The 12,040-nt window shown below is 41.0% G+C and overlaps 1 protein-coding gene across 8 annotated transcripts in view; it reads left to right on the top strand.

Moving 5' to 3' along the window:
* LOC124151280 (phospholipid-transporting ATPase IF-like) overlaps window positions 1–12,040 on the top strand; it is a 128,341-nt gene that overhangs the window by 94,636 nt on the left and 21,665 nt on the right. For all 8 annotated transcript variants that reach the window (XM_048383360.1, XM_048383365.1, XM_048383364.1 and 5 more), the window contains 11 exons: window positions 1,754–1,835; window positions 2,461–2,596; window positions 3,809–3,890; window positions 5,628–5,743; window positions 6,883–7,038; window positions 7,655–7,839; window positions 8,676–8,818; window positions 9,473–9,576; window positions 10,149–10,262; window positions 10,931–11,053; window positions 11,865–12,013. In XM_048383360.1, the coding sequence (XP_048239317.1) occupies window positions 1,754–1,835; window positions 2,461–2,596; window positions 3,809–3,890; window positions 5,628–5,743; window positions 6,883–7,038; window positions 7,655–7,839; window positions 8,676–8,818; window positions 9,473–9,576; window positions 10,149–10,262; window positions 10,931–11,053; window positions 11,865–12,013 (1,390 nt within the window). The remainder of the gene's footprint in view (window positions 1–1,753; window positions 1,836–2,460; window positions 2,597–3,808; window positions 3,891–5,627; window positions 5,744–6,882; window positions 7,039–7,654; window positions 7,840–8,675; window positions 8,819–9,472; window positions 9,577–10,148; window positions 10,263–10,930; window positions 11,054–11,864; window positions 12,014–12,040) is intronic.

Below are 12,040 nucleotides of genomic sequence, written 5' to 3'. Positions count from 1 at the left end.
CCACGGTCATGATACCAGGTCAAACTGATGTCATTGCAAGGAATCAAACCTGAGTCTTTAATGTGATAAGTGAACGCTTGAACCACTCACCCCCTCACTGCCACTGCCTATGTACAATGTTGACGGGACAGATCATGATACAATCTTCATCAGTCATGCTCAGAAATAAGCAAATCTTTCAAGGAATCTCTGATCATTCTATTTATATCCCAGAAGTTCAGAGGTCATAATATATACATGATGTGGAAGAAATAGAAAAGTGTTTTTTTAATGTCAAGTTAAAAGGTTACTTGCTTCGCATTTTGTAATTGACCTTTGTTTTTCCTCAATGATGAAACTATTAAACACACTTTCACGGAAGAAAAGATGGTTCTTAAAATCCAGCGGTAGAAACTAACATTTTCAGTCCACTGGTCCTTATAATGATATAGCAAAGCCCTTGGAAGTAGCAAATGTCTACTAGTCTTTATGATACCATAACTATTGTGCTGTTTGAAAAGGACTATACAGGACTAGTGCCAATTTCTAACACTGCTTAGTATTCCACTCTTGTGAAGTTTTGAATCAGCAGATCTGCTTGGAAGGAAACAGAAGTTTGTAGAGGTCTTTTATCCTTTGAGTACCCAGGCGCCATTAATGGCCCATTAAAACGCTGTCACAGTTGATGAAACATGGGCTTGAGATCGTATTGATCTGCCAACTGTGATTCGGAATAAGTATTGAATCCTGCAGTATGGCGCTGATAGATCAATGTCGTGATACATTGATCTGTATAGTGTCTACAGCTAGGTGTTTGTGTTCATTCTGATGACTAGGTGACCAAGCGTGCTTTTTCCATTGGTGTTAGCACCCTGTTAACATGTCATGCATATTATGTGGGATGACCTGAAATATGGCAGTCTGTGCTCAAGGCTTTTCAGTCTGTTTCAATAGGTTTCAATAGGTTTCAATAGGTTGAATATTATTAGCGGAATGGACCAGACCAAACAAAATGTCACTTGACGAGTGGTTGAAGTCACAGCCTGGTTCCGGAACTATCCCCAGACTACTGCTGTTTTGTTCCAGTCTCATGAATCATGTGCTGGAAGTAGATACCTCTCATTCATTCATTCATTCATTCATTCATTCATTCATTCATTCATTCATTCATTCATTCATTCATTCATTCATTCATTCATTCATTCATTCATTCAACAACCCAAAAGGTCTGGGCAGAGAAAAGGTCTTCAGCAACCCATGCTTGTCGTAAAAGGCGACTTTGCTTGTCATAAAAGGCGACTAATGGGATCGGGTGTTCAGGCTCGCTGACTTGGTTGATGCATGTCATCATATCCCAACCGGTGGATCGATGTTCATGATGTCAAACACTCGATTGTCTGTTCAAGACTCGATTATTTAGCTGGAATATTGCTGAGTGCAGCATTAAACAACAAACAAGCATTCATTCATTCCTTCAGAACTTGGCCACCCATGACAATATGGCTAACACCTTTCAAACAATGGTGGTTGCTGAAATTGTAAGTAGCTGCAAACTTCAACCCAACAGTCTATGTTCCTGCTTCAAGTTGTCGGGGCGGTCGGGTAGCCTAGTGGTTAAAGCGTTCGCTCGTCACCCCAAAGACCCGGGTTTGATTCCCGACATAGGTACAATGTTTGAAGCCCATTTCTGGTGTCCCACACCGTGATATTGCTGGAATATTGCTAAAACTAGTAAAAGCGGCGTAAAACCAAACTCACTCACTCACTGTTTCAGGCTGTGCAATATATACAGGCCAGGAGACCAAGATGGCCCTCAACTCCAAGTTCAAACAAGCCAAATTCTCCAGAGTGGAAAGGTAGATCATCCTTTTTATTATTATTAACAGTTTACTTGATTATGGTCTGTGTTTATGGAGGGACTAATGTAACACCTGGATGCTTGGCTGATTGCGTGTCATAACCTGACTTTGCTCACATTATCAGTCATGGAATCACGGATTATTTACAGGCCTCCATTGTGTAGCTGGAATATTGCTTTGTGTGGAGTTCAACAACACACACATATGCACACATATGCACACACGCACACAGACACATACACACACATGCGTGCACACACACACATACCAGAGACACACACATGGGTGCGCACACACACATGCGTACGCACACACACACACCACCCAACACACCAACACAGACGCACATGCACACACACGTACGTATGCACACACACACAAAGATGCATGTGCACGCAAACACACACATCACACACACCACCCAACACACAGACACAGGTGCACACACGTACACACACACATACACACACACACACACACACACACACACACACACACACACACACACACACACACACACACCAAGGTCATATCCTAGAGTGTACAGCATGTCTTGCGTTTGTGATGCAAAGCTACAGTCATGCTAAATAACAGATGTGGTTATAAATTTTTTTTGTTTCAGGGCAATGAACATGTTTTTGATTGTGTTCCTGCTGGTGCTGCTGTTGGAGTGTATAGTACTGTCTGGCCTCAAGTACTGGTATACTTCCACATACCCCCTGCCGTGGTACGTCCCCGCAGGCAAAGACGACCCCACGGTGAGTACCCTTGCACACCTCAGGGAGATTAGGGCGTGCAGGTTTGGTGTCAATGTATCCGACATGAGGATCGTTGCTCACAATATTTTTATGCTCAAAATACCAGAAACCAGAAAGAAAAATAGTTTGGTGTCAATGTATCCAACATGAGGATCGTTGCTCATAATATTTTAATGCTCAAAATAACAGAAAGCAGAAGGGAAGATGGTTTGGTGTCAATGTATCCGACATGAGGATCGTTGCTCACAATATTTTAATGCTCAAAATAACAGAAAGCAGAAGGGACGATGGTTTGGTGTCAATGTATCCGACATGAGTTACTGGATTGCCAGGTCCAGGCTCAATTATTTACAGGCTGCTGTCATATAGTTGGAATATTTCTGGGTGTGGCGTTAAACAACAAATAAACAAAGCTTGCTGGTGTGTGATGTACAAGAGCGGATCCAGCATTTTAAAAGGGAGGCGTTCAAAATATCAAAATCCTTGCTCAGTCAATTTTACTGCCTACTACATACCATGGGATTTTCAATGGGAGGTTGGTGGGTGGGGGGAGTCCGGACCCCCTGGACCCCCATCTGGACCCCCACAATGTACCGTATCTGTGGTGTAGAGGATGTTGAACCCCATTTCACCTCATCTCGCCTTGCTGATGTGTGATGCTGAAGACATTAACATTGTCCATTGATTGTGTGTGCACTAGGGCGGCAACAAATACACTATGAGGCAATTAAGATTCGTATCACAAATACAGGATAACGAATATAAATATTAAATTTTGATTTATTATTTGTTATATTCAATGAAGCGATAATAACATAAAATATTTGATATGTTTTGTTAATTATCAATATATTATGCATTTATATACTGCACTTATCCAGGTAGTATCTGCTCAGATGCGACAATTACCAGTGACACAATACTGTCAAATTAAATATTATAAGAGTGTTGTCTTTGAAGAAATCTATGCATATAATATGTTCTTTTGGATATTTTTAGCTACAGGGTATGTAAATGCACATGATTGCATATTCATAAAGATTTGATTCTAGTGGCCACGAATTCAATTCATGAATGGATACAGTTCGATTCACCGAATACGCAAATGAATCGTAACAGCCCTCGTGTGCATGACAACCAAGTGCATGATGCTTGTTTCATCATGATGTGTTTGTTAGTTTCAGCCACTGTACTTTCATTTTGTCTTTTCAGGCAATGCATGTGATAGAAGATTTCCTTGCTTTCATGGTGCTATTAAACTACATTGTACCTATATCGCTGTATGTCACTGTGGGTAAGAATTGCTTCTCTCTCATTACTATACAGAAGCCTTTTAGGCTCATTTGTTTTTTATTTTTTTTCTACATACTAAGTTGAAATTTCAAGATGCTAAGTTGAAATTACAAGATGCTATGTTGTAATTTCAAGATACATAATTTGAAATTGCAAGAAAATAAGTTGAAATTTCAAGATAATAAGTTGAAGTGTCAAGGTGATAAGTTGAAATGTCAAGATATTAAGTTGAAATGTCAAGGTAATAAGTTGAAATTTCAACTTATTATCTAACTAATTTATCTTGAAATTTCAGGATAAAAATACAAAAGCAAATGCCCCTTAAAAGGCTTCTGTAGATTACAGACACATACATTATTTATTCTTCATGAAACATGTTCTTCACTGCAGGAATTTAGAACTTTTGCATTTCCCCGGCAACAAGTTATTTCAGGAGAGATTTCCATGACCAAACTCCAGTTTCATTTCTTACATTTTTTATCTCTTTTCAAATTTACCAGGTTTGTTAGGACGAAATGTGAGTTTGTCTCAAGCTTCAGGCGACTAAGGGGATCGGGTGATCAGACTTTCTGATTGGTTGATGCATGTCATTGTATCCAAATTGCGTGGATCAATGCTCATGATATCAGTCACTGGATTGCCTGGCCCAGACTCGATTATTTACAGACAACCGTCATATCACTGGAATATTGCTGAGTGCGGCGTTAAACAACAAACAAACAAACAACAACATGACATTGGTTATAACTAAACATAAAATGTATGACTATTTTAACATGAATTCTAATAAGAATTTGAGAAATTCTCGGACACTAGCTGCAGATTCGGTTGTATTCAACATCATTTTGAGAAACATAAAAATGTTATATATTATTTAAGACAATGTATAATGTGTGTCAAGAGAATGTGACCTTTTTGAAAATTGCCAGATTACTTTCCAAATTGTTCCTTTGTGACGATGTTCCGTATCTATGTCAAGGTTGTTCATGACTCTCTATGATGAACATATCACGATATGGTTTACGGATTAATTAATAATGCTGAAGCAAATGTCATTGTTTACTTGTTTTTCAAGATGTCAGCATGTTAGAAAGGTGGCTGTGCAATTTGTCATGCATAAGTATGCATTTTGCTGCTTGTGTTTGTCAGTTTGTGTCTTAATGTTTATTTGTTTGTTTGTTTGTTTGCTTGTTTGTTTGGCAAGTATCTAAGTGGCCTGGTGACTGGAGCATCTGCCCAGGGAGCGGAGGGCGGTGATTTTATTCCCTGCCACGTCATGGCAAATGACATTACCTTGCCTGGCGCTCGGCATTAAGGGGATGTGTGAAACTCATTTCTGGTGTCCCTTGCTGTGATATTGCTGGAATAGTGCTGATATTTGCATAAAACAATACACAGACACAGAAACACACACACACACACACACACACACACACACACACACACACACTCACACTCACACACACTCACTCACTCACTCACTCACTCACTCACTCACTCACTCACTCAGGGGCGGTCTGGTAGCCTCGTGGTAATAGCATTCGCTTGTCACGTCAAAGACCCGGGTTCGATCACCGACATGGGTACAATGTGTGAAGCCCATTCCTGGTGTCCCCCGAAGTGATATTGCCGGAATATTGCTAAAAACAGCCTAAAACCATACACACTCACTCACACTCACTCACTCCTCATCAATATCTATTGGTAACCTTGGTAACCTGATTTCTCTGTTGGACAGAAATCCAGAAGTTTGTGGGGTCCATGTACTTTGGCTGGGATGTGTTGATGTACGACGAAACTACAAACGAGCCAGCTAAGGCTAACACCTCTGATCTGAACGAAGAATTAGGCCAGGTAATTACGTCATGTGCAGCACCCCAAGTCATCATAGGACATATGTGTCGGATATCTGAATCTGGTGTTGATTTTAGTCCTACCATATATACTCACCAACAAGAGAAACGCGAAAATCAAACATGTTGGTTAATATATCAAGAATTACTCATTTTCAAGAGGTTGGTTCAATGAACAAAGGACCATACTGGTTTGTTCAGGGTCAGAAGTTGGCACTAGTCCTATAGTCCTTGCCAAACCAGCCAAGGACTAGCACATATTTGCCATTTTTAAGGGTTTGGCTATATACAGTAAACTACAGTTATAACGAACACGCTTATAACGAACTGACGGATATAACGAACTTACTTTTTTGGTCCCGACTATTTGCTGTAGTTATGCTGTATATTTGCTTATAATGAACTTCAGTTATAACGAACTAAAATTAGTAGTCCCTTTGAGTTCGTTGTAACCGTACTTTACTGTACTATCATTATAAGGAGTAGTGGAAATGTTAGTTTCTACCGCTGATGTTGTGTGAACTGACACTCATGAGCACATGATCACATGTGTCATCATAGATCCATGACTCGAGAAGCACCATTTGTCTCGTGCAGGATTAGCGTGTAAAGTTATGAAATCATGTGCAGCATATCGTGATGAGAATAAAGACACTCTGTGGTAACACTTGACAAATTGTTGGTTTTGTCATTAAGTGGTACATGTTTGAAACATCTCTTCTTAACGGACCCGTGAAGATTCCAGGGTAGAATAGGTCTTCAGCAACCCATGCTTGCCGTCAAAAGTGACTTTGCTTGTCGTCAGAGGTGACTAACGGGATCGGATGGTCAGGCTCGCTGACTTGGTTGATGCATTTCATCGATCCCATATTGCGTGGATCGATGATCATGATATTAATCACTGGATTGCCTGGTCCAGACTCGATTATTTACAGACCGCCTTTATATAGCTGGTATATTGCTGAGTGCAGCATTGATTAACAAACCAACCAACCAACTCTTCTTAACATACATAATTATCTGTATGTGTCTATGGTTTGCGTTTCTTTTGACAGTGAGTATATATATATATCTCAATTCTACCATTAGTCCTCCCATGATCATGACTTCAACCTCCCTTGTTCTTCTTTTTATCACCAGGTGGAGTTCTTGTTCACAGACAAGACCGGCACACTCACGGAGAACTACATGCAGTTTCGGCAATGTTCTATTGACAGTGTCCAGTATGAAGAGGTCGGAGGTCAGCTTTATTGCCGGAGTCGAGACGGACAACCACAAGTCATCCATAGTCTTTCAGTAAGTTGCCATTCCTCTCTAGCAAACTTGAACCCCCTTGTGTGTGCATTCTCTTATGTCTGGGGAATGAGGGACGAATGGCCACAATCTACAAAATTTCAGGTTCATCACTACTGCCTCTCATATGGAACCTGGGTCAAGCCATCAAATGTTTGAATATCATATACTCCTCAATAGAAGTTAAGGATCAACCGATTGTTTCATAATACTTTCGTTCAGTGTCCAAATTAACTGCCTGCCCTCCGGCCCAAGGCTGGTAATTTTTCTGTCGGGCTGCATGAAATTTTCCGCCACCTGCCCGACTGTCTAGTAGATAATTTTAAGCCAACTTGCATATTCACTTTTATTGCAACTCCTTGTAGATTCTCAAGTAATTGTAAGCATTATTTCAACTGAATCAAGACTCAATAAATGCAATCTATCTCTTATTTTTAAAAATATTTTTCAATATTTATTATGTCTGATTGTCGGCAGGTAACTTTGAAGATGGGCAGGCAACACTTATGGGTCACCTGCCTGACTCTCTTATTTGGTCTTAAAATTATTTCAGACACTGCTGTAGTTATGGCTAGGCATGGTTGTTTCCCAATACGGTAGTTACACATGCTTGTTTCAGAGGGAGGTGGAGGAGTTCTTCACGGTGCTGGCCTTGTGTCACACAGTGCGTGTTGAGCGCAAGGCGGGGACGGAGGAGGAGGTGGAGGCTGGGGCCGCGTCTAGCATGTACAGCGACACGGGGGATGAGTATCTGTACCAGGCGTCGTCCCCCGATGAGAAGGCTTTTGTAGAGGCCTGCAGCAGGTGAGAAGATGTAACCAATGTCAGGTCCTCCTGAATTAATTCTATCTCCACAAGGGAACATGAGCAAGGTTGCTGTGTATTGAGTTGCACTTTCAAATAGGAGGTGATATAGAGTTTAATGTTGTCTCCAAGGTTATGTCACTTACATGGAAATCAGTGTCCACGGAAGTGTGTGTGTCGCTGCTTGTATTAGTTTGACTAAAGCTGGTTTTAATTTGCTGAGATACCAGCGCTTGAGGGGGGGAAGTTGAATGGTTAAAGCGTTCACTTGCCATGCTGATTTAATTCCCTACATGGTACAGGATATGAAATCTGTTACTGGTGTCCCCCGACATGATATTGCTGGAATATTGCTAAACATGTTGGGACGGGTAACTCGGGTCCTCGGGTCGGGTGGGTCCTGAGTAGGACCCGAGTACCCATATGACTACCTGGACCAGTGGTTAGTCACGTGACATACTGTTTAATGACATTAACGATAAAACTCAATGGTTACACTACAAGTATAGCAAATGTTCACATTTCTTTCTCACTATGCAGGCATTCGTTCTGACTTTTATATGTTCAAATAAGGATAAAGTTTCTATCAACTGCAGATTATACATGATCAGATTGTTATATACATGTATCTAAATAGTTTTTGCCAGGGCTGCGGTAACACAATTACTATTCGGACATTTGGTACCCAACTCTTGAGACCAAAAGCGGGTATCTGGGTAGGGCCGGGTACTAGGGTGGCGGGTACCCGGGTAGTAGATTTGGGCTCGTCCCAGCCCTAACTCACTCACTCACTCACTCACTCACAAAATATTCAACAGAATGTATGTTTGTTTCAGACATGGTATTATCTATCACGGTATCCATGACGATTGCATGGAAATCACGTTAAACAAAGAAATGAGGCGTTACCGGGTTTTACACGTTTTAGATTTCGATCCAACCCGCAAGAGAATGAGTGTCATCGTGCAGAGTGAACAAGGTAGTGCATAACTCCTGACAACTTTGTATAGGGATGCATTTGGCTGAAATTATATTATTAACTGTAACTGTCTGATGTTTTATTTAAGATTTACATATTTGTAAAAGCATTGGAGGTTGTGTGACAACAACTTAAACTCCTGATAACTTTATATCGGGACGTACTTGGCGGAAATTGTATTACCGTATTCGACGTAATAAGCGCCCTTGGCGATATTTGCTATTATATTGGCTAGTGAACAATCCAAATTAGCACCCCTTCCAATTGATCAATGTACAGAGGTCTTATTTATTTGTGTATAATACTCACTCGTGTGTTATATACACCCTTAATTATGGGCAATTAAATTCTGGAAAATTATATCTATTGTATATAAACATTTCAGGATGTCAGCATAAACCACAAAATTTATGATCTTCAACTCTGTTTTTCTCACCAAAATAATATTTGGAGTTTCAAGGTTTAGAAATTGGCACTAGTCCTAAAGTCCTTGCCCAACTGCCCAATAGTAAGGTATCCTAAGGACTAGTAGAAATTGGCCAATTTTAAGGGTTTTGCTATATATGTTATCATTATGAGGACTAGTGGACTAAAACTGTTATTTTCCATCTCTGAGTTTCACATGCATTGTCATTTTCCCGACTGTATTTGCAGATGAAATAGTATTACTGTGCAAGGGTGCGGAGTCGGCCATTTTGGATCGGGTGAAGACTGGCGAGAAGGATGTTGCTCAGAAGCATGTGAATGAATACGCCGTGGTAAGCTGATTACGTGTTGTTGCAAACATGATGGGCTGTTTCTTGTAGTTCATCATAATGGATTGATCAGAAAAGTAAAAGGAAAGTCCATCATCCATCAATTCTGGAAGCAGCCTCTGCAACAATGCCAGTCGGGGGTTGTATTCACGAATAAGTGAGTGAGTGAGTTGGGTTTAGCGCCACTTTTTAACAGTATTCCAGTTATATCACCGCGTGTCAGCTTAATGTGGGAGGAAAGCCCAAGGTGATGCAGGTCTCAGACGTTTACCACTTCGGTGTATGGTGCTGACAAACCTAGAATCATAATCGGGGAATACTGTTAAAAGCGGCCTTAAACTCAACTCACTCACTCACTATACTCTCTTTCGAAAGCCAGTTGTAAAGTACACAGTACTCAGGCCTCAGAATAGTGGCTAATGACATTGATTTCCATTTTATTTGCTGTTGAACGAACTTTGTCTGCCGATATGTCATCATCTATTATTGTCTGGCTGTTATGTCCAAGACGTGTATAAATGAAGACCAGGTCATGATCTGATGAAAAGGAAATCTATTTAAAATTATTTTTTCAGCTTGGTTTGCGAACCCTGGCAGTGGTTAAGCGAGACCTTTCTAAGGAGGAATACAAAGTCTTTGAAGAGAAACTCCATGAAGCTAAAACAGCTCTTCAAAACAGAGAAGAGAAAGTGAGTTAGAATTTGTAATAATTGACTAGGCTCAGAGTGGATGGAAGAGAAGTCTTAGGGTCGCCCAAAGCTCTAGGCAGTGTGGGCATCTTGTTTCAGAATTCATCCCCAGCAACTGTGTTCGTCGTATTAATAAGTTGATTGGGTGGTCTGACTCGGTGACTTGGTTTGTAGGTGTGTGTCATATACCCTTAATCGTTATATGGATCACGGGATTGTCTGGTCCCACTTTGGTTATTACAGCATGCCATCACATGGCTGGAATATTGCTGAGTGCTGTGTTAAACAACAAACAAATGCATGAGAAGAATGAGTATAAATTGTGTAGGCCTATCTCCTAGTCCTGAGCCCCCCTCTATAAGTGCTCTGAGGGGCGCTGTTTGTCACACAGAAGGCCTGGGTTCGATTCCCTGTGGAGCAGCCATAAAATTTCTGAGTCCCTTGATGGGATTCGGAACCAAGGACCTTCTGATCCGAGGTCCGATGACCAAAGAGGTTAACTGACAAGGTAAGGAAGTCATCTTAGGATGACTCCACGCCCTGCTACACCTACATGGGTAGCATGTGTGAAGCCCATTCCAGGTGTCCCCCGACATGATATTGCTGGAATATTGCTAAAAGCGGCACAAAAACCTTACTCACTAGAAGTGCTCTGTTTGTACCTCCAGCTGGCCGTGGTGTACGATATGATCGAGCAGGACTTCCAGCTGCTTGGTGCCACGGCGGTGGAGGACAAGCTTCAGGAGGACGTCCCCCGGACCATCCAGTCTCTCCGCAGGGCAGGCATTAAGGTAACCATGGTAACCTCCCAAACGCCTTTTAACATGTTTTTTTCAAAAAATCAAAATCAGGGTCATTCCCAATGAAATGAGAACTGTAAAAAAGTTCTCATGTTTACCACTGGTCCAACCCATTGTCCAGTAAACTGGAAAATTATTTTCGAGGTTGCATGATTAGAAAACACATACCGACTGTCACTTTCATGATCTGGTAAGCGATTGGTCGGATGAAAGGTCGTTCTGACATGACCCGTGATGGGATGTCCTCAGATCTTTGTTTAGCGATAGCGAGAACTAAGATCTGATTTTAATGAGATTGCTGTGTTTCAAAATCGTGGTCATAGTCAAAGTTTAAGTAGAACTGGGTAATAAAATCCTCTGTTGCCACCGGTCTATTCCCTAGACTAGTAAGGAATTATTTCAGTTCAGTATGCTCATTCAATGATAGACTTTTTGTTAACACTAAGAAATGATGTTAAAAATGATGATGGGAGACAAGTTTAGGCTGGTATAATTCCATAGTACATGTTTTTGTTTGTCAAAATCATCGTAAAAATAAAAATAGAACTGGCCCAAAACCTTTGTCCAGTGAATATTTTTTCAGTGAATAATTAATCTTTTGTTACCGCCTGATGTTAATGATGTTAAAAAATATGTTGTGAGACAAGATCAGGCTAAATAGTTTAGTCACAGACTGATCATATTGCATTACACATGTGTGGGTGTTGTAGATGACTAATAGTTCTCGTGGTGTTGTAGATGACTAATAGTTCTTGTGGTGTTGTAGATGACTAATAGTTCTCGTGTTACCATGGTTACACAGGTGTGGGTATTGACGGGGGACAAGCAGGAAACAGCTGTCAACATCAGCCACTCTGCGGGTCACTTCCAGGCTCAGATGAACGAGCTGGAGCTCACCAAGATGATGAAGAGTGACGACTGCAGGGACAAGATACAACATTACCGGAGACAGTAAGTCTCTGTCATCTCTGACCCCTA

This window comes from Haliotis rufescens, unplaced genomic scaffold (assembly GCF_023055435.1).
Source record: "Haliotis rufescens isolate VD_foot unplaced genomic scaffold, xgHalRufe1.0.p SCAF_47, whole genome shotgun sequence".
Taxonomy (NCBI): domain Eukaryota; kingdom Metazoa; phylum Mollusca; class Gastropoda; order Lepetellida; family Haliotidae; genus Haliotis; species Haliotis rufescens.
The sequence above is the reverse complement of the archived record's forward strand: the minus strand, read 5'-3'. Positions and strand labels throughout refer to the sequence as shown.